Source organism: Coregonus clupeaformis, unplaced genomic scaffold (genome assembly GCF_020615455.1).
Source record: "Coregonus clupeaformis isolate EN_2021a unplaced genomic scaffold, ASM2061545v1 scaf0193, whole genome shotgun sequence".
Lineage (NCBI taxonomy): Eukaryota > Metazoa > Chordata > Actinopteri > Salmoniformes > Salmonidae > Coregonus > Coregonus clupeaformis.
The window spans coordinates 303220-327117 of NW_025533648.1; the positions used below are offsets into that span (position 1 = coordinate 303220).

A 23898-nucleotide genomic window follows, 5' to 3' on the forward strand; every position below is an offset into this window, starting at 1 on the left:
ATGATAAGCTCATGTAATGGAAAGAGGTATACACTCATTTAGTTCAGTATTACTGCATGTAGCTGGTGCTAATGTATTTGTAACAGCAAACCTGATCCAATGACAATCTAAATATGTACACTGAGTATACCAAACATTAGGAACACCTTCCTAATATTGAGTTGCACCTCCCCCTTCTGCCTTCAGAACAGCCTCAATATGTCAATTCGTCGGGGCATGGACTCTGAAAAACCCAGTAGCGTTGCAGTTCTTGACACAAATCAGTGTGCCTGGCACCTACTACCATACCCTGTTCAAAGGCACTTAAATCATGTGTCTTGCCCATTCACCCTCTGAATGGCACACATTACACAATCCATGTCTTAATTGTCTCAAGGCTTAAAACCCCTTCTTTAACCAGTCTCCACCCCTTCATCTACACTGATTGAAGTGGATTTAACATCAATAAGGGATCATAGCTTTCACCTGGATTCACCTGGTTAGTCCATGTCATGGAAAGAGCAAGTGTTCTTAATGTTTTGTATACTCCATGTATATTGATATGATCTACTGTATCACCCATGGAAAACAAAACAACTCACCAGTGACTTATTTCATATGTATTTATGGACTGACAATGAGAAATCAAAAAAAGGTGCAATACTCTTAATAACGTTCACAGAAATTGGCTGAAAAGGACCAAGTGTGAAAACACCCTAAATCTCATGACAAGACAACTTTAAAGACTGTGAGCTCTGCTTCCTGATTATAGTGATTTCCTGGTAGGGTGGTTATTTTTTAGACAACCGAGGCAGAATATGCTGCTTTAAAGAGAAGAGAGAATTAAGTAAGTAAAATTGAACATTACTAACAGAGCAAGACAGAGGTAATACTTACAAAATATAGATTTGTACATATTATTGATTAAAATTGTGGAACCCAGCTCACATTTCCCCGATTGAGGTTACTCAATATTACCTGAAGAGAAAATGAACCACTACTGAATGGAACACTTTGACTTCTGATTGATTAACTTTTTTTAAATCAGAGCTTTACATGTGTGTTATTTGTTCATCACCCATGGACTCGACATTGCGGACAAATCCCCCAAACCCCCTTGATTTCCTCTCAGCCAGTTTTACTTGCTGTGACCTAGCGTTTGAACGGTTTGGGCTATTACTATATGACCCCATTCCTGAAAGCTAAGACTCTCAGGTATGTTCCCGCAAAATATGATAAGATTCAAATGTTTGTCACTAGTTGTGTTCCATTTCAGGGTGAGCAATACTGCTTCTTAAAGTGAGTGATGGTTTTATACAGTAAACATACAGTATCTTGAGACAATTTCAAAGATAAAACAGAATATACTGATTTATAGAGAAGAGAGAATAATGTGTCTGTTCATTATAGTAGGCCTACATGCCTCTTACCACAGTTTGCAAAAAGACAAAAACATAAAGTTCCCCATCTTACTCTTTGTTCCTTAAACTGTTAACCCATTACAGTCTAAACCCTGTCTAAAAGGGGGGAAGGGGGGCGACACTTACTGCTATTAGCCCATACAAATGCATTGAATATCAGATTCACTACATTGAACAACAGATAGTCCCCCCACAAAAAAAAGTGTCTGACCTATAGAGTACCACAGTATGAGTCATAATACCCATAAAAACTAGCGGTCAAACAAGGAAATGGTTCCAATCTTGTTTCCACCATTGATTTTTCCCACAGGGGATTTTAGAAACACTTAAATTAGGGCTGTGTTTCGTGTAGGCTTACCCTGGTGTGACATTTGGATAACCATGTAAATCTCTCTAGGACAAGGTGATTTGTATCAAGGCTGTATTCACCCCCCCAAAATGAAATGCTAATTTGCTGCTAAAATGGATATCATAAAGAACTGCAAATGCCATGATGATCTGGACGAGACTGCCGAATCGAGGGAAAGGTAAGAATCTCTGGATTAACTATGTAATGGCAACATTTCTTTAAATGGACAATTCTGTGAACTGTCTTGTGCAAGTTTTAAATTGACACAATACCTGTTAGCAAAGGTGTCAGCTAGAGATGACGTGCAGGAGCTTGCAGGGATTTGTAGTCTGGCATGATGTTTACGTTAATGCTAATTAGCATTTTCAAATCTGAGAGTAAATATAGCCAAATATATATTGATAAAAGTCCCCGTGTCCTACAGATATTTACATGGTTATTAAAACGTCACGCCATGGTAAGCCTACATGAAACACAGCCCTTATTTTAAATGTTTCTAAAATTCCCTATGGAAAAATGATTGGAACCATTTCCCTGTTTGACCGCTAGTTTTTAGGGGCATAATGACACCTCCACTGTGGGGCTCTATATCTGAGAGATATCAGAAAGATCAGGAAACATGCAAAAACATTTTTTTACATGTATTTAACATCTCAATTTTGGTTCTAAACAGTCTCCATATACAGCGCATTCGGAAAATATTCAGACCCCTTGATTGTTTCCACATTTTGTTACGTTACAGCCTTATTCTAAAATGGATTAAATAGTTTTTCCCCCTCATCAATCTACACACAATACCCCATAAAAAAAACAGAATCATCACATTTACATAAGTATTCAGACCCTTTATTCAGTACTTTATTGAAGCACTTTTGGTAGCGATTACAGCCTTGAGTCTTCTTGAGTATGACGCTACAAACTTGGCACGCCTGTATTTGGGGAGTTTCTCCCATTCCTCTCTGCAGATCCTCTCAAGCTCTGTCAGGTTGGATGGGGAGCATCGCTTCACAGCTATTTTCAGGTCTCTCCAGAGATGTTCGATCGGGTTCAAGTCCGGGCTCTGGCTGGGCCACTCAAGGACATTCAGAGACTTGTCCTAAAGCCACTCCTGTGTTGTCTTGGCTGTGTGCTTATGGTTGTTGTCCAGTTGGAAGGTGAACCATCGCCTCAGTCTGTGGTCCTGAGCGCCATGCTTCACAGTAGGGATGGTGCCAGGTTTCCTCCAGATGTGACGCTTGGCATTCAGGCCAAAGAGTTCAGTCTTGGTTTCTTCAGACCAGAGAATCTTGTTTCTCATGGCAAACTCCAAGCGGACTGTCATGTGCCTTTTACTGAGGAGTGGCTTCCGTCTGGACATTCTACCATAAAGGCCTGATTGGTGGACTGCTGCAGAGATGGTTGTCCTTCTGGAAGGTTCTCCCATCTCCACAGAGGAACTCTGGAGCTCTGTCAGAGTGACCATCGGGTTCTGGGTCACCTCCCTGACCAAGGCCCTTCTCACCCGATTGCTCAGTTTGGCTGGGCGGCCAGCTCTAGGAAGAGTCTTGGTGGCTCCAAACCTCTTCCAATTAAGAATAATGGAGGCCACTGTGTTCTTGGGGACCTTCAATGCTGCATAATGTTTTTGGTACCCTTCCCCAGATCTGTGCCTCAACACAACCCTGTCTCGGAGCTATACAGACAATTCCTTCGACCTCATGGCTTGGTTTTTGCTCTGACATGCACTGTCAACTGTGGGACCTTAAATAGACATGTGTGTGCCTTTCCAAATCATGTCCAATCAATTGAATTTACCACAGGTGGACTCCAATCAAGTTGTAGAAACATCTCAAGGATGATCAATGGAAACAGAATGCACCTGAGCTCAATTTCGAGTATCATAGCCAAGGGTCTGAATACTTATGTAAATATGTTTTTGTTTTTGTTTGTATTATTTTTTATTTGCAAATATTTCTAAAAACCTGTTTTCGCTTTGTCATTATGGGGTATTGTGTGTAGATTGATGAGGAAAATGTTTAATTTAACCCATTTTAGAATAAGTCTGTAACGCAACAAAATGTGGATAAACTGAATAATTTCTGAATTGACCTCAATACAAAACCTAGGAGGCTTATGGTTCTCACCCCCTTCCATAGACTTACACAGTAATTTTGACAACTTCTGGAGGACGTTCTCCAACCTATCAGAGCTCTTGCAGCATGAACTGACATGTTGTCCACCCAGTCAATGGATCAGAGAATGAATTGAGTACTGAAAGCATAAGCTACAGCTAGCTAGCACTGCAGTGCATAAAATATGGTGAGTAGTTGACTCAAAGAGAGAGAAAGACAATAGTTGAACAGTTTTGAACAAATTAATTACTTCAAAAAATAAGGAGAAGCGAGAGAGAGAGCTAGCATTAAAAAAAATATATATATATATCATTGTTTTACTTTCACTTACTTAGCTAGGGAATGCAGCTAGCTAGTTTAGCCTACTCAAACACCCGGCTCAAGCAGAGATGCTATGTTAGCTAGCTGGCTATGGCTATCCAACACTGTAACTCTTCCAAGTCAATGTAAGCTTTTGGTTTTATTAATTTATTGCCACCGGGGCCCACCGGTGTAACTGCTAAACTGCTTACTGTACACTGTACTGCATGATTGTAGCGGGTTTACTAACGTGTTATTTCTAGTAACTATGTTGACTATGACGTTAGTTAATATGGTGACACAACGATGGAGGCTGTGTGTAGTGGTTAGCAGTTATGGTACATTGTAAACGTTCATTCGTAGGCTAGATTGTAGCAACCTCATGATGGGTAAGGGAAATTAGAGTATCATGTAGTAGCTAGCCTAAACCTATTAATGTTACATTGAGCTGGGTGAATGGAATATACAGTAAATGACAGTCATCTAATATGCTGTAATAGAAATAAGGCCATGCTCATCCAAAAATAAAAATCGTCCTCCCCAATTTTAAACGGCACCGACCGCCACTGCTGCATACTTAATTTTGCTTGTTCGAGTAGGCTATCCATCCCCATTTTGAAAGAACGCCCCTCGTCCAATTGCCAAAGACATGCGCCTCCAAACTATTCAGTCCTCCAATAATGCCATATTCAACGGCAGATTGACAAAATTGACAGTAGCCTAGTGTTTTGTATAGAGGTGTGAATGTTATATATAAAACTTTGACTTGTTCTGTTGTTTAATAGTGCCAAGTGATTTAAAATGGCCACCTCATCACCTTCCCCACCCACACCTGTTCCAGAGCGGTTACTAACTATTCTACAACAACTTACCAATGAGGAGTTGAAGACATTTCAGTGGTACCTGAAGCAGTCTGTTTTGGATGGCTCATCTCCCATCCCAGTTAGCAGGCTGGAAAATGCTAAAAGAGAGGACACAGTGGATCAGATGGTGCATACCTATGGGGAAGCTGGTGCTCTGGAGATCTCACACCATATTCTGCAGAAGATGAAACGGAATGATCTAGCTGGTAAGTTAAAGACAGACTGTAAAATAGCTCAGGATTCATACTGTATGCTTGAGCCTTTAATCATTTTAAAATGCAAATTTGATTGAAACCAGACATGTTTGCCAACTTGGAGGGAAAGAGTTGTTATGGAGGGAATATATTTTCTTTAATTGCAGCACCACTACCTCCTTCTTTGGAGGACCACATTATCATACATTATTTAGTCCCTCCAAAATAAAACAAATGCAGACCTCATTGACTGATCAATACATCAATTAATATACATGTTGCTTTGTCTAGGTCCAATGTCAGGGACAGACCACCAAGCCACAGCAGGGGTATCAGCCACACCACCCACACCCAGCCTGAACACAAGCACCGTACCAGTTCAGGATGTTCAGGATGCTTCTGCAGATCTCTCCAACCACACTGAGCCTGGAGACCATGTTAAGGAACATACACTCACTGCTGTTAACTCTACAGATTATGGTAAATAATATAAAATCTCACACTATGGAGAGAGGTATTCAATACAACTATATGTCTTCTAATTTCTTTAAAAAAATACTTTTGTTTTTTTGTCTTTGCATTCCCAGAATGTAGCATTAACGGGTCGTATTTTACAACTTCATATTAGATGGTTCCTCACCCTGAAAGCAGTCTATGGGCTAGGAAAAACTGTAATCTATGGTTCAGTTTTCTTTAAACAGCCACTACAAACTTCAGCTGACTTTCGCTACTGCTAGCAAAACATTTATGGGAGTGATCGGGGTATGCAGTGCCTTTTAATAATTTCATGGCCAAATCACTTTCATTGATGTTTAACTAGCGGTGGCTAAAGTTAGCTGAAGTTTGTAGTGGCTGTTTATAGAAAACCAAACCATGGATTATAGTTTCGTCTGGCCCCACGCATCTCAAGTTCGTATTCTGTCTTTAATAATAAATCAGTCCCTCCAGAATTTCGCACCGTTCTTATAATATACATTTGCGGGCAAAAATGCTTGACCCTTGCTGCAACAATTCTGACATTTTGCATGGCAATTTGCAATATTTGTGTCCAATTTGTCACAGAAATGCACTGCCAGAGGAAAGAGTTTGGAGATGTGTAGCTTTAGCAAACCATTTGAATGGAGGAGCATGTCATGGCTAATCTGATGTGAACCAAATGAACAGGGTGGACAGGCTTCAGCGTAGAAGGACGTCGGGAGGTTGAAGGCCGAAGAGTGTGATCGTATGAGATGGTCGGACTGCGATAGCATCTGGTTGTGGCGGAATCGTGGGGTCGGGTAGAAATGGTGACTGTGTCATGCATGGGAAATCCCGGTAGGAATCCAGACAAAGGCCGAAGATCAGGGAAGCTCTGGGACGTGGACGTGGAGGTTTCTCTGCATGATCTGCTGGTGGACCGCAGCCGAGACAGGAGATGGTTGGGACAGTGGGGCAGAGGAAGTTGCTGTGTTGGATGGAGGCTTGGCGGTGTCGAGGGGGTAGGTTGTGGATGAAGCAGCAGAGGCTGGGAGGTACAGTTCAGGGAGAGTCGTACTGCTGGAAGCTGCTGGGCCGTCAGCGGAAGCTGCAGGGACGTGAAGTCTGTGTCGGATGCCAGGTCATAATCTGTGGAGGCTGGGTGAGAATCCAGGTCCGGAGCTGGTTTGGGCTGAGTTGGTGGTTGTGGAATGAATATATGGCAGTGGAGGTGGCAGGGGATGACATCATGGTGGACCTCGGGAGCGTGGTGTCTTCAGATTGGTGGGCAACATGCGTGGAGGTGGATGTGGTTGTAGCCCCGGGCAGGAGGGGCAGCTGTAGTAAACCAATGGGAAAGAGGGAGAAGTAGTTTAGTGGAAGAAAAGGGAGGGAGAGAGCAAGATAACAAGAGAGGGAAAAACAATCATGGCAGAACATAATGATGGCAGAAAGCCAGTCTGAGTCTAAATAGTATGGTGGCCAATATATGGTTGGTTGAAAATAGCATAATGCAACAATCTGATGACATATGATACTATGTGTGGCCTTCCCTCACGTGGGCTGAAATGAATGGCATAATGAAATGTGCCAAACAGCAGAGCTTTTATCAAAAATGACTCTTAACATGGAAGAAGGGAATATGGGATTGTAGGGAGAAATTCTTAGAACAGATGAGATTCTGCGTCAAGAGTAATTACTTTACCGCCGATGGATGAATATCCGAGACTCGGGTGCAATGGTAGGCGGCACGGCCTCTCGAGTCCACCGAGGAGTGGGGCATGGGGCTTGCATGTGGCCGGGAGATGTGCTGGTGCATTTGGGGAAGGGCCGTGAATAGCAGAGAAATGCGCTCAGGAGAGCATGCTGGTGCGCTCTTGAGAATGGGCCGCGGACGCGCCGGGGTGCAAAAATGTCTCTCAGCCTAATGGCAAAACATAAACAATAGCATGAGATGAGCTATAAAACAACGCCTTTTTCTCTCTGACCCATGGCAAGAAGTGTAGAATTGCAGGAAATTAGCTTTAAAACTGCAAAAAAATTGAGGTCGGTGCCCCGGGGCCCCAAATGGGGTAGTCCGGGCCTGGGGAGGAGTTCTAAATAGCTTGATTGTCAAGCGGGGAGGAAATGTAAATTGTTTCATTTGTGGTCTTTCCTCCTGAACTTTAGTTACGTTACACATTACACAATTTTGTAGTGTGGCTAGCCACTGGATGGCTCTGAATGCACTGTCAGCATGCAGTCAAAGCTACTAACCACTTGTGGACCTAACTAGTGCTTGCAAATCTTATCCTGATGTCGACAGCAGTTGAGAGTTATATTCATATATAGCTAACTTAGCTAGCTAACATACATTTCGAGAAGACAAATTATATTAACTGGCTAGCTAGCTAGCTTTAGCAACATTTTCAGTGGTGGCCAATGAGCTAGCTAACCAGCTAGCAAACAATGCAACAAAAGTATAATTTCAGATTTAAAAAATACTCTAACAAGCTCTGCATTTTAGTAATCACAGTCGCAAGTACCCCTTGTGCACTGTTAAATTATTAAGCCACTTAAACAATTACTTTTTTTATGAAAACCCTCAGTTTTTGCCATTGTCCGAGTCTGGTTGGATTTGAGCCTGGTTACCGACAGTTGCTATCCACCGGCTTAGCGAAGGGTAAATTGTTGATTTGCACACAAAAAATGTGAACGCAGAATCGCAAAATCATGGAGGGACTGATAAATGAATCGCTAAACACAATCAAACCTTGATTATACCTAATCCTAAACTGAAATTGTATATCCATTGTCAGGTCCTTCATATGAAGATGTTGAGAAGTACCAACATAAATTCCAATACAAACTGAAGGACAAGATTCAGCATGTATTTGAGGGGGTGCCAAAACAGGGAAAGAAAACACTTCTCAATAAGATCTACACAGAACTCTACATCACAGAGGGTGGACGTGAAGAGGTCAATAATGAACATGAGGTAAGACAGATTGAGATCGCATCCATGACACCAGCAGCAACACAAGAAACGTTGATCGAATGCAATAACATCTTTACATTTGTACCTGGACAAGACAAACCTACCAGAACTGTGCTGACGAAGGGAGTCGCTGGCATTGGAAAAACATTCTCTGTACTTAAGTTCATTTTGGACTGGGCTGAAGGAAAAGCAAATCAAGATATCCAGTTCATATTTTCACTGCCTTTTCGAGAGCTGAATTTGGTGAGGAAGAAAATGCTGAGTTTAGTGGATCTTGTTCATGAATGCATCAAAGAGGCAAAAGTGATTGAGAAGGAATTTCTCTATCAGATTTTCACAAAATTACAAGAATCAGGAAACCCAAACTACAATGAGAGCAAGTACAAAGTTCTATTTGTCCTTGATGGTCTAGATGAGTGTCGATTGCCTCTAGACTACAAGAAGAATGAGAGCTGGGATAAAGCTACAGAGCCAACCTTAGTGGATGTGCTTCTGAAATCCCTCATCAATGGGAATCTGCTTCCCTCTGCTCGCCTCTGGATAACCTCCAGACCTGCAGCAGCCAATCAGATTCCTTCTGGGTGTGTTGACCAGGTGACAGAAATACGAGGGTTCAATGACCCACAGAAGGAGGAGTACTTCAGGAAGAGATTCAGTGATGAGAATCTGGCAAACAGAATCATCTCACACATTAAGACATCAAGGAGTCTCCACATCATGTGCCACATACCAGTCTTCTGTTGGATCTCAGCTACAGTTCTGGAGCGCATATTGAGTACAGATAAGAATGGAGAAATACCAAAGACTCTGACTCAATTATTCCTTGGTTTACTGGTGTTTCATGCTAAACAGATGAATGAGAAATATAATGAGAACGGCGAGGGAGATCCACACTGGGATAAAGATAGCATTATGGCACTGGGAAAACTGGCTTTTCAACAGCTAAAAAATGGCAACCTAATTTTCTATGAGTCAGATCTGCAAGAGTGTGGCATTAATGCCAGAGAAGCTTCGGTTCGCTTGGGAGTGTTCACACAGCTCTTCAGAGAGGATTATGGGCCGTTCCAGGAGAAGGTGTACTGTTTCGTGCATCTGAGCATCCAGGAGTTTCTGGCTGCATTGTATGTATTTCTATCATTCAACAACAGCAATGTAAACCTAATGAACGAAGACCTTTCTGCCATCAGAAAAATTCTTAGGAAGTTTACATTAAAACCTGCCATCACCTTTCACAAGAGTGCTGTGGATAAAGCCTTACGGGGTAAGAATGGACACCTGGACCTGTTCCTCCGCTTCCTCCTGGGCCTCTCACTAGAGTCCAATCAGTCTCACTTACAAGGCCTACTGACACAGACAAGAAGCATGAGAAGCAGCTCTCAGTGCCATGAGCAAACAGTCAAGTACATCAAGGAGAAGATCAGAAAGAATCACTCTCCAGAGAAGTGCATCAATCTGTTCCACTGTCTAAATGAATTAAATGACCATTCGCTAGTGAAGGAGATCCAAAACTACCTGAGCTCAGGAAATGTCTCCAGAGAAGAACTCTCACCTGCACAGTGGTCAGCTCTGGTCTTTGTGTTACTGACCTCAGAAGAGGAGCTGGTTGTGTTTGATCTGAAGAAATACTCCAGATCAGAAAAGGGGCTTCTGAGACTGTTGCCAGTAGTCAAAGCCTCCAGAACATCACTGTGAGTTGAAATCATACTATATTATAATCGTCAGTCAGAATTCAATTATATTATACATGTGAAGAGTTTATTTCCAAAACGCTATATCCACTAATTTTTCACATTTGTGTTTTTTCATCAGAAGTGATTGCTAATGGGTACCTTCATGTGTGTGTAAAATATTACTGTTCTCAAATTTTTCATTCATAGATTTTAGATGTGTATGAAAATGTGTTTTTTTATATATCCATTGTTTAGCTGGAATGGAATGTTCGTATCCTGTATATTTGATTGTGATATGTGGTTGTCTCACCTAGCTGCCTTAAGATGAATGCACTTACTGTAAGTCACTCTGGATAAGAGCATCTGCTAAATGACTAAAATGTCAAATGTAAACATTTTACAGATCTCATATTACTGTATTGATTTTGTATATATATATTGATGTCACAAATGTATCATTTGTACATTTCTTTATAGAAAATGTATTTATTTGTTACATTTGACTGTCACGACCCGGTGCGAGAAACAGTCACTAATAATTGTCAGAACCCAGAAGATGAGGCAGACACAGCTGTACTAGAGATGGTGGTTTAATTAAAGAACAAAATCTTCAGGCAAAGAAACTAAATCCACAATGTCCAAAAATAAAGCCAAGAGGCACAAAGAGGAAAACCTCCAAAAAACAAAAGAAACTCCACAAAGTGGTAAAAAACAGCAGGGAAAAACGCAAACCTCAAAAGACTACTCAAACAAAACACAAGAACTAAACCAGAGAACCTCTGGAAAATCCCACCAGAGAAATATCTATATAAAACAAGGCTGGGGCTGGGTGCTAACTTACAAACACTGAGCAAGGAACTGAGGAACACACAGGGTATAAATACTAACAAGGGAATGACCTACAGGTGCAAACAATAATTAGAGCAAGAAAAACAAAAGGTACAAAAAAGGTGCAATGGGGACATCTAGTGACCAAAACCCGAACAGTCATGGCCAAAACCTGACAGAATCCCCCTCCTAGGAACGGCTCCTGACGTTCCTACCAGCCTTCTCAGGGTGGAGGGCCCTGAACTGACGAATGAGGTCAGGGTCCAGTATGTCCTTGGCAGGAACCCAGGAGCGCTCCTCGGGACCGTAGCCTTCCCAGTCCACCAGATACTGCCAGGACCGCTGCACCCGGCGGGAATCCAGTATCCGGTGGACGGTATAAGCCGACTGGCCACCGATGACACGGGGCGGAGGGGGGAGGTCTGCCTGCCGGGATAAGGGGAGAAAAAACAACAGGTTTTAATAAAGAAATGTGAAATGTTGGATTGATCTTAAGTGATCTGGGTAAGTGCAGGCGAAAAGTAACGGGATTGACTCTCCTGGCAATCTTAAAGGGACCGATGAACCTCTGGGACAGCTTGCGAGACTCCACCCGTAGTGGTAGGTTCTTAGTTGAGAGCCATACTCTCTGGCCGGGGTACAGGGTAGGACCGGGACGGCGACCTCTGTTGGCTTGTCGTTGGTACTGCTGAGAGGAACGCAGAAGATTAAGACGTGCCTTCTTCCACGTAAGCCGACAGCGTCTGATGAACCTCGAGGCTGAAGGCACTCTGACTTCTGCCTCCTGGTCCGGGAACAATAGAGGCGCATAGCCAAACTGACACTCATGCGGGGACATACCAGTGGAGGAGGAGCACAAGGTGTTGTGCGCGTACTCGGCCCAAACAATGAAGGATGACCAAGTGGACGGGTTGTTGGAAACCATGCATCTGAGGGTGGTTTCCAGCTCCTGATTCATCCTCTCAGTTTGGCCATTGGACTCGGATGGTACCCTGAAGATAAACTGGCCGTGGCCCCTATGAGTTGGCAGAAGGCCTTCCAAAACCTTGAGGCGAACTGGGGACCTCTGTCGGAAACCATATCTTGCGGAATCCCAAAGACTCGGAACACATGGTTAATCACCAACTCAGCTGTTTCCTTGGCAGAAGGTAATTTGGTCAAAGGAACAAACCTGGCCGCCTTAGAAAACCTGTCGATGATGACTAGGATCGTAGTATTACCACGGGACGGAGGAAGGCCAGTAATAAAGTCCAACGAGATATGGGACCAGGGTCGGTGGGGAATAGATAGAGGGTGAAGGAGTCCTTGAGGGCGGAGGTGAGAAGATTTGCCCTGGCAGCACACGGAACAGGCCTTGATGAAAGTGGCAACGTCTTCTTTTATGGTGGGCCACCAGAACTTACGCTGGATGAACTCCAAGGTGCGGCCTACGCCCGGGTGACAGGTGAGGCGAGAGGAGTGCCCCCACCGAAGGACTTGGGACCTTGCTGCCTTGGGAACAAACAACCGATTAGCAGGACCTCCTCCAGGGCCCGGTTCGATGGCTTGAGCTTGTTTCACGGTATCCTCCACTTGCCACGAGATCGGAGCCACGATCTTAGCGGCCGGAAGGACAGTCATGTCAGTATCTTCTCGAATGGCAGGAGAGTAGATTCGTGACAAGGCGTCCGGTTTGAGATTCTTCGACCCGGGTCTATAGGTGAGGATAAACTGAAATCGGCTGAAGAAAAGAGACCATCGAGCTTGTCTGGCGTTCAACCGCTTCGCCTGCTGGATATACTCCAGATTCTTGTGGTCCGTAAGCACTTGAAACGGTTGAGAAGCCCCTCGAGCCAGTGTCTCCATTCCTTCAATGCCATCTTAACCGCTAGGAGTTCACGATCCCCCACATCGTAATTCCTCTCGGCCGGGGTAAGCCGGTGAGAGAAGAAGGCGCAAGGATGAAGCTTCTTGTCTTCACCCCTCTGAGACAGGACAGCTCCAACCCCAACCTCTGATGCGTCTACCTCCACCACAAAAGGTTCATCCGCCGTTGGTAGTGTCAGGATGGGAGCAGAGAGGATGCGCTGCTTGAGTCCTTGGAAGGCCGTCTCAGCTTCTCTACCCCACAGAAACCTTGTGTTGCCACCCTTGGTTACCGCCGAGAGAGGGGCTGCCACCGAGCTGAAGTTCTTGATGAACTTGCGGTAAAAGTTGGTGAAGCCCAGGAAACGCTGAACTTCCTTAACGGACTTGGGGGTGGGCCAATCCGCTACCGCCTCTACCTTCTTGGGGTCCATCTGGACTTGTCCGGGTTCCACTATAAATCCCAGGAATTGTACTCGAGAGGAATGGAATTCACACTTCTCCGGCTTAACGTACAAATGGCTGTCTAGGAGGCGTTTGAGCACTTGTCTGACATGCTTAGTGTGTTCTTGAAGGGAGCTCGAAAAGATGAGGATGTCATCCAAGTAAACAAACACAAAGATGTTAAGCATATCCCTAAGCACATCGTTTATGAGCGCTTGGAACACAGCCGGAGCGTTGGTCAGGCCGAAGGGCATCACCGAGTATTCGTAGTGACCAGTAGGCGTGTTGAAAGCGGTCTTCCACTCGTCCCCGGGTTTGATCCGCACAAGATGGTATGCGTTCCGCAGGTCAAGCTTAGTGAAGACAACTGCTTCCTGGAGCAGCTCAAAGGCTGTGGCCATAAGGGGTAGCGGGTAGCGGTTACGGACGGTTATGGCATTGAGTCCCCGGTAGTCGATGCAAGGTCGTAATCCACCGTCTTTCTTGGCCACAAAGAAAAACCCTGCTCCCGCCGGGCGAGGTAGATGGACGCATGAGGCCTGCTGTCAGAGCGTCCTTGATGTAGGTATCCATAGCAGCTCGTTCGGGAGGAGAAAGGGAAAAGATCCGACCCCTGGGAGGGCAGGTCCCCGGCAACAGGTCGATGGTGCAATCGTAAGGTCTATGGGGTGGTAGTTTGGTGGCCCTCTGTTTGCTAAATACCAGTTTGAGGTCATGGTAACACTCGGGAACTCGGGACAAGTCGATGGATTCTAGAGACTCGGAAGGAGAACTCTGGGAACTCGGGAAGATACAAGTGGCTTGGCACGTAGGACCCCACTGCTTGATAGTGCCCACAGACCAGTCGATGTGAGGGTTATGGCTGTGAAGCCAGGGATAACCAAGGACGAGAGGAAACTCGGAACAGGAGATCAGATGAAAGTTCATCACTTCCTGGTGTTGGGAAACTGAAAGTCGTAAGGGGGTAGTGGCACGAGTGACAAGTCCAGATCCCAAAGGACTTCTATCCAACGTAGTAACCCTTATGGGGTCACTTAGAGGTTCAGAAGGAACGCCATTCTCCTTCGCCCAGATCCCATCCATGAAGTTACCTGCGGCTCCAGAGTCTACCAAGGCTTGAAGAGAAAACTCGTGGTCGTCCCAGGAAAGGGTAACTGGAATGAGCAGGCGGGAGTTGGATGGATGGGAGGAGGTTATGTTTCCCGTTACAGTCCTCCCAGGCCTGCACGGGAGAGTGCGTTTCCCTGGAGCCCGGGACACGTGGAGCGGAAATGGCCCGGTTTGCCGCAATATAGACAGCATCGCTCCCTCATCCGGCGGTCTCTCTCAGCCTGGGAGATGCGTCCAACCTGCATGGGTTCTGGTGGAGCCAGCGAGGATAAAGGTGGAGACTCGGAGCTGGAACCGATAGGAGCTAGGGTGAGCGGTCTATGGTTTTGTTCTCTCTCTCTCAGACGCTGGTCTATGCGTGAAGCCAACTTGATAAGGAACTCGAGGTTGTCCGGTTGTTCCCGAGTGGCCAGTTCATCTTGGATGGTGTCAGAAAGACCCTTCAAAAAACACACTGTGAGCGCCTCGTCGTTCCAGCCACTTGCTGCTGCCACAGTTCCCTTCGGTGGGGGCTCAGTGTTTCTGTCACGACCCGGTGCGAGAAACAGTCACTAATAATTGTCAGAACCCAGAAGATGAGGCAGACACAGCTGTACTAGAGATGGTGGTTTAATTAAAGAACAAAATCTTCAGGCAAAGAAACTAAATCCACAATGTCCAAAAATAAAGCCAAGAGGCACAAAGAGGAAAACCTCCAAAAAACAAAAGAAACTCCACAAAGTGGTAAAAAACAGCAGGGAAAAACAAACCTCAAAAGACTACTCAAACAAAACACAAGAACTAAACCAGAGAACCTCTGGAAAATCCCACCAGAGAAATATCTATATAAAACAAGGCTTGGGCTGGGGCTGGGGCTGGGGCTGGGGCTGGGGCTGGGGCTGGGTGCTAACTTACAAACACTGAGCAAGGAACTGAGGAACACACAGGGTATAAATACTAACAAGGGAATGACCTACAGGTGCAAACAATAATTAGAGCAAGAAAAACAAAAGGTACAAAAAGGTGCAATGGGGACATCTAGTGACCAAAACCCGAACAGTCATGGCCAAAACCTGACATTTGACTGTGTGAAACCTAACAGTACTACTTATTTCTCTGAGAGTGAAGCGAATATATACAGTGCCTTCAGAAAGTATTCATACCCCTTGACTTATTCCACATATTGTTGTGTTACAGCCTGAATTCAAAATGAATTTAAAAATAACTGAATTTTTTCTCACCCATCTACACGCAATACCCCATAATGACAAAGTGAAAACATGTTTTTAGAAATGTTTGCACATTTATTGAAAATGAAATACAGAAATATCTCATTTACATAAGTATTCACACCCCTAAGTCAATAGTTTGTAAAAGCACCTTTGGCAGCAAGTAGAGCTTGTGAGTCTTTCTGGGTAAGAGCTTTCCACACCTGGATTGTGCAACATTTGCCCATTATTATTTTCAAAATTCTTCAAGCTCTGTCAAATTGGTTGTTGATCATTGCTAGACAACCATTTTCAGGTCTTGCCATAGATCTTCAAGTAGATTTAAGTAAAAATGGTAACTCGGCCATAGGAACATTCACTGTCTTCTTGGTAAGCAACTCCAGTGTAGATTTGGCCTTGTGTTTTAGGTTATTGTCCTGCTGAAAAGTGAATTCATCTTCCAGTGTCTGGTGTTAATCAGACTGAACCAGGTTTTCGTCTAGGATTTTGCCTGTGTCCATTCTGTTTCTTTTTTATCCTGCAAAACTCCCCCGTCCTTAACGATTACAAGCAAACCCATAACATGATGCAGCCACCACTATCTTTGAACATATGGAGAGTGGTACTCAGTAATGTGTTGTATTGGATTTGCCCCAAACATAACACTGTATTCAGGACAAAAAGTTAATTGCTTTGCCACATTTTTTGCAGTATTACTTTAATGCCTTGTTGCAAACAGAATGCATGTTTTGGAATATTTCTATTCTGTACAGGCTTCCTTCTTTTCACTCTGTCAATTCGTTTAGTGTTGTGGAGTAACTACAATGTTGTTGATCCATCCTCAGTTTTCTCCTATCACAACCATTCAACTGTAACTGTAAAATCACCATTGGCCTCATGGTGAAATCCCCGGTTTCCTTCCTCTCCGGCAACTGAGTTAGGAAGAACGCCTGTATCTTTATAGTGACTGGGTGTATTGATACACCATCCAAAGTGTAATTAATAACTTCACCATGATCAAAGGGATATTCAATGCTTGCCCTTTTTTTTTTACCCATCGACCAATAGGTGCCCTTCTTTGTGAGGCATTGGAAAACCTCCCTGGTCGTTGTGGTTGAATCTGTGTTTGAAATACACTGCTCGACTGAGGGACCTTACAGATAATTGTATGTGTGGGGTACAGAGATGAGGTAGTCATTCAAAAATCATGTTAAACAATATTATTGCACACAGAGTGAGTCCATGCAACTTATGTGACTTGTTAAGCTAATTTTTACTCCTGAACTTATTTAGGCTTGCCATAACAAAGGGGTTGAATAGTTATTGACTCAAGACATTTCAGCTTTTCATTTTTTATTAATTTGTAAAACTTTCGAAAAACATAATTCCACTTCAACATCATGGGGTATTGTGTGTAGGCTAGTGACAAAAAATCTCAATTTAATCAATTTTGAATTCAGGCTGTAACACAACAAAATGTGGAAAAAGTCAAGGGGTGTGAATACTTTCTGATGGCACTGTAGCATTTAGCAAAAAAAACATGATTATTTGTCTCTCTGAAATGAAACCATCAAGTGATAGTTTAAACAAATACATGTCTGTCATTGAACAACACCATGCCATGATTAGATAGTGAAAAAACACACCAATCTCTTTCATAATTTCTTTAAACAATCAAAGCTAATTTACCAACATTTCTGAAAATGGATATATAGCGTTTTGGAATTAAACTCTCCAATGTTCATTATTTTCACAATTTTATCAAATTATAAGCTACTTGTTCACTAGATTTGTATAACTGTGATAGTTTAGTATTTTACCTTTCATAGGCTGAATGGATGTAACCTCACAGAGAGATGCTGTGAAGCTTTAGCCTCAGCTCTCAACTCCTCCCACCTGAGAGAGCTGGACCTGAGTGACAACAACCTGATGGATTCAGGAGTGAAGCTGCTCGCTGCTGGACTGGATAATCCGTACTGTAAACTTCAGACACTGAGGTTAGTTTTCCTGTATTAGTTCACATTTGGATAGTTCTTCATATCCACATTTATTCCCCTTTCAGCAATATCAGACTAATGTGTTTGGTCTCAGCCAAATGTAAATGTCATAGTTATGCTACTTAACTACATAAGAGAAAGTTTGATTTCAAATCTATTCTACAGTATACAATTCTATTTTCAAGATGCTATACTTATTATATTAAATAATGTGATCAATAATTGATAGGATTATTTAAAATATTCAAATATATTTTAAGGAAGACATACAAAGCTTCCATTTTCCCCTTTCACTACTCAAAGATTTAAACACATGATACACTCTGCAGGTTGTCATTTTGTGGAGTCACAGCGAAAAGCTGTGCTTCTCTGGCCTCAGTTCTGAAGTCAAACTCTTCAAACCTGAGAGAGCTGGACCTGAGTGACAATGACCTGCGGAATTCAGGAGCGGAGCTGCTCTCTGCTGGACTGGAGAATCCACACTGTAAACTTGAGACACTGAGGTCAGTATTCCTGCATTAGTTAACTAGTTCGTATGTTATCAACCATATGTATAGAGGACAACATCAGACTAATCTGTCAGCTGAATTTAAACTTCATAGTTACCTAATTACATAACAGAAGATTTGATCATAAAGTAAGATGCAATATTTATTACATTCTAATGTATTTAATTATAATAATATTATTATTATTACCAAATATAATTATTTTTAAAATACAAATGTCACATTTTAAGTGATTGAGGAAGACATACTCAGCTACCATTTTACCCTTTCTCCACTAGAGGATGTAAACTCATGATAAACTCTGCAGGTTGTCATTCTGTGGAGTCGCAAAGAAAGGCTGTGCTTCTCTGGCCTCAGCTCTGAGGTCAAACCCCTCACACCTGAGAGAGCTGGACTTGAGCTACAATCACTCAGGAGTGAATCTGCTCTCTGCTATATTAGAGGATCCCTGCTGTAAACTGGAGAAACTCAAGTATGTTGTAACATTAGAGCATTTTCTCATTTATTGCTAGCCAAACATCCAGTAACCGGTATGAGAACAGACCAGTAAAGTTGTGTGAGAACAGCTAAGTTAGTAAAGTTATGTGTTTGAAGCTCTTTCTTTGTCTCTGTTGCAGTGTCCATAATGCACTTCATATATGCACATGCTTGCATTCATTTGTGTGTGTTTGTGCTTGTGTGCATGTGTGTGTGTGTGTTATTAATTTGCTTTTCCTACAGCATGGGATCCGGAGATTTCGCAACCCAACCAGGGCAAATTAAATGTGAGTGTTGATTGCTGGGACGAATAATAATATGCAATTTAGCAGACGCTTTTATCCAAAGCGACTTACAGTTTTTTTTTTGTGTGTATGGGTGGTCCCGGGGATCGAACCCACTACCTTGGCGTTACAAGCGCCATGCTCTACCAGCTGAGCTACAGAGGACCTTTATCCCATTCATTTCCATTGTACACTTGCTCTCTGAGCTTACTGATGGACACATCTGAATAAAAAAATGTAACTGATCAAAGTGTTTGTGAAATACAGCCATCTCAATGTTTGATTATGTAAATTCAGCATTTCAAAGTCGCTCCTTCCCTCATTCACTATAGAAAATATCAACGTGACTTAAAAATAGGATAGGTTATGATGGCTATGGTTTTCGTAATTGCTCAACAAATCATTGTAGCCTAATGGCAAGCAGGAATTGGGCTTCAAGTAGGCCTACAGATATTATACAATCAAATAATAAAACAATTAAAAATAATTTAACATGAAGTAGCAAGTTAAGCGACATTACCATAGACCTAATATGTTGACCTTTAGGTTATTGGCAAGGCTACAGTGAAATCCGTGAGCTTTTAGATAATAACCTATAGGCCTAATATGAATATTGAAGCAGCTCAGATGTAGCCAAATGGCTTAATACTACGATATTTAATACCAATTTAGCCTAATAATTTTGTTTTTCCTTTCTTTTTTTTAATGTATCCTTGCTTCGCTTGTTTATAAAATTGCAAACTTTTTAGGCTATTTATATTCAACTATAAAGTTTTCGGTGGTCACAGAGAGACAGATAAACATCTTAATTATATGTTTAGCTGAGATTTTCTGTGTGTAAAGTGACGCGGGATTTAACGAGACACTTAGCTGTTTTACTGAATGGTCTGAGGCAGACATTAGATTACGAGCGATTTCAAGTGCAGCGTTAATAAAGACGGCTTTGGGAAATGGCTCAGAAATGTCCAGATGCTCTTACGAAGGTTCTAACAATGAACTTAGCCTTAAGATGCTTTTGGGAAACCGGGCCCAGATCTTAATAATGTTTAGCTGGACCAATATCTACAAAAGGCAATAAAGAAAAAGAAAATCACTGACAATTACACACCTTATACACAGGGGTTAAATTGGGCGAGGCCCGGCACCTACAGTATGATCCCGGTGTCATGTAAAAATCTTCCCAGCGTGAAATAGTTCCCAATCGTTCTGACTGTGACAGAATGCTGTAAAATTTCTCCCAGCGTGAAAATGTTCCACAAATTCAAACTTTGATAACACTGGAGGTATGATCAGGGATGTAGTGGAAAAACAATAAGTGGGTAAACGATGATTGCCGTTCGGGGTGAATTCAATTTCAATACAGTTTTGCGCAAAAAGTGGTCAAACGTTCACGCAAAATAAAAACGGTGGTTTAAGGGTGTTTACTTGCATTTACCCTCCACTACACCACTGGGTATTATAGACAATAATACACTGTAAAAAGAATTAACTGAGGTAGCCCAACTCAAAAAGTTTTTTTAAACTAGTTCCACAGTCTTTTTGATATTACCGAACTTTTTTTTATTGTGGATAGTTGGGGGAAAGTTAAATCAACTCAAAACCATGTTTTTGTTTACTCATGAGACCGTTGGAATGTTCCACTTTGACTCCTTTCTAGTTTCCGTCATGATCCAGTTAATTGACCAGACAGTGGGTTCATTTAGATATTTGTATACTAAGCACAGACTAGATAAACAGGTACAACAATCTCACTAATGGTGAGAACAAATCCACATATATTATTATTATTTTTTAGCTATATCTGGTTTTAATGCATAACATTTCAGCCTCTGAAATGTATGTTTTAATTGTAAACCGGTCCCTGACAAGTAAACTGAATAAAATAAAGTAAAATGTAACTGGGAAATATGTTTAGGCCAACACAATATTTTAAGTTGGGGTCTCTGCAAACTTAACTCGTTATGTGATCAACTCAGCCATTACGGTTAGTAATTAATGTTAGTTATAATTGTTTAATTCAACCAACATTTAGCAAATATCATTGAGTTAGTGGAGTATTCCATGTCATCTCAATATTTTTCTCAATTTTAAGTCCAGCCAACTTGGACATCTAAGTTTTTCTTAGTTGCTTTTTTTAATTGTTGGATAATTTGATGAATTGTGATCAGTTATGTCTTTATCTCCCCATTCAGATGCACGTGATCTCACACTGGACCCAAACACAGCACACAGACGCCTCTCTCTGTCTGACGGGAACAGAAAGGTGACATGGGTGGATGAGAAGCAGCGGTATCCTGATCACCCAGAGAGATTTGGGAACTGTGAACAAGTGCTGTGTAGAGAGGGTCTGTCTGGGCCTGGGCCCTGTTACTGGGAGGCAGATTGGAATGGGGAATGGGCTGTTATAGGAATGGCATATAAAGGAATCAGCAGGACAGGAGGGCGTAAAGACTGTGTGCTTGGATACAATCGTAAGTCCTGGAGTTTGGAGTCCTCTAATCACAGTAACACTACCTGGCACAATAATAACTGCAATGAGTTTCCTGTCCAATCCTCCCCTTACTACAGAGTAGGAGTGTATCTGGACTGGCAGGCCGGCATTCTGTCCTTCTGCAGAGTCTCCTCTAACATACGGACACACCTGCACACATTCCACACCAAATTCACTGAGCCCCTCTACCCAGGGTTTTATGTTGGAAGTGGCTCCTCAGTGACTCTGAGGTAAAAACTTTGCATTAGGAAAGCGGGAGTCTTGTTATTATTGGTGTTTGTAAATAATGATATTTGTAGAGTGTTTTGTGAAATTGCTGACACAACAACTCTGCTTCTGTTTGATCTCAATTACACTGAATGGCATTTTCTGAATGGAATTTTCATGGTACATATTCTTCCTCCATGAACTCTGTGTGACCGATTATCACAAATTCAACATGACACTGGAGGTACAGTATATTACAGACACCAGGATTGCAACCCAACTACAGAGTAAAGTCAACCTGTTACTGGTGAGACAAATACACAGACAGAGACAGCTACAACTCCAAGTAGTGCTACTGGTTACACTCAGAACACTGTTGATGCACAAAAAAACTATACCTGATAGATTTTGAACATTGACTGTTGAGAGAAAGACAAAAAGACTCACTACCAAAGGGGAAAAAATACCATTGGATATATTATTTTGCAGAATGTATTGATATTATTAATTGTTGGAAGAGAGTAAGTATTGTTTATTAGGTAATTCTGACAGTTATCCCTGCATACACTGTGATCAGTGTGATTATACTATTTTTATGTTATTTGAAGATGTCACACTTGAAATAAAAAACGGAAAAAATTTACAGGTGTAGGATATTAATTTGATCACTCTTGTGTTGCTGCAGGATTATTTTCCTGCTGTAGCAAACTGGCTCAAATTAAGATCGCAGGATAGTTATTCTGCAACAGGGTGATCAAATTAAGATCCTACATCTGTACTACAGAACAGAATGAAACAGAACACACACAGAGACAAAAATACAGGTGACCAAAGGGTCACTGAAGGGTACCCTACCCGAATGGGTGTGTCCTGCCAAGCCTCCTTGCCATGTTGGTTGTTTCCCAAGTCCCTTTCATTTGAGGAAAGACTGAACAACTGTCTTACCACAGTTTATATGACAGCAACATCAGGAGTTTCGTAAACATACCTTTAGCAATTCATTATTCATGATTTTCCTATACTAAAACAACTTATATTATTCATGCCATGTTGATTATGTGAAAGGGAAACATGGAGATATTTGTTTAAAATTATATTTGTTTAATCCAACAACCCAAGGGCATCTGGCCCACGCTCGCTTGTGAAGGTATCCCGTGTGGCGCAGTTGGTAGAGCCTGGTGCTTGCAATGCCAGGGTTGTGGGTTCAATTCCCAGTATGAAAAATGTATGAACTCATTACTATAAGTAGTTCTGGATCATCTGCTAAATGACATTTAACTGAGCAAGAGTAAGGCCTATCGTTTGTGAAATTTGAGTATTTATATTACAAAATGTTTGACCATCATGTGGATTGTATTTATGTTATGACATGTTTGACCACCATGTGAATTGTATTTATTGTATGTTATGACATATTTGACCACCATGTGATTGTATTTACTGTATGTTATGACATGTTTGACCACCATGTGAAGTGTATTTGACTCTTATGTGAACTATATTCAGATATCCAGGAAAAGGTACCTGATACTTTAGTATACATTCTAAAATGTAAATCCCAAATATGTTTCTGTGCTGGTATATTTGTGGAGAGGTTGCATGCAGTGCAGGGGCCATCACTGCTAACACTGTACGCTACACTCATAAACCATTACTAAGAGGGCAATTTTCTATGTATACTGTAGCTCGTAGCCTAGGGTTAGGGTAGCACTTACTATTTCACCTGGATGGCTATTTTAAAGTGTTGCTTGTGTACAGTACCAGTCAAAAGTTTGGACACACCCACTCTTTCAAGGGATTTTCTTTATTTTTACTATTTTCTACATTGTAGAATAATAGTGAAGACATCAAAACTATGAAATAAAACATATGGAATCATGTTGTAACCAAATAAGTGTTAAACAAATCCAAATATATTTGAGATTTGAGATTCTTCAAATAGCCACCCTTTGCCTTGATGACAGCTTTGCACACTCTTGGCATTCTCTCAACCAGCTTCACCTGGAATGCTTTTCCAACAGTCTTGAAGGAGTTCCCACATATGCTGAGCACTTGTTCGCTGCTTTTCCTTCACTCTGCCGTCCGACTCATCCCAAACCATCTCAATTGGGTTGAGGTCGGGTGACTGTGGAGGCCAAATCATCTGATGCAGCACTCCATCACTCTCCTTCTTGGTAAAATAGCCCTTACACAGCCTGG

General features: G+C 42.2%; 1 protein-coding gene across 1 annotated transcript; it reads left to right on the forward strand.

Moving 5' to 3' along the window:
- The first annotated feature begins 750 nt into the window (after positions 1-750).
- LOC121534780 (NACHT, LRR and PYD domains-containing protein 3) lies at positions 751-22384 on the forward strand. Its single transcript, XM_041841351.2, has 9 exons — positions 751-826; positions 4946-5229; positions 5509-5697; positions 8472-10338; positions 17564-17731; positions 18061-18234; positions 18548-18712; positions 18961-19004; positions 21194-22384. The coding sequence occupies exons 2-9, from the start codon at positions 4962-4964 to the stop codon at positions 21724-21726; spliced, it is 3408 nt and encodes a 1135-aa protein (XP_041697285.2). The 5' UTR covers positions 751-826; positions 4946-4961; the 3' UTR covers positions 21727-22384.
- Positions 22385-23898: the final 1514 nt, after the last annotated feature.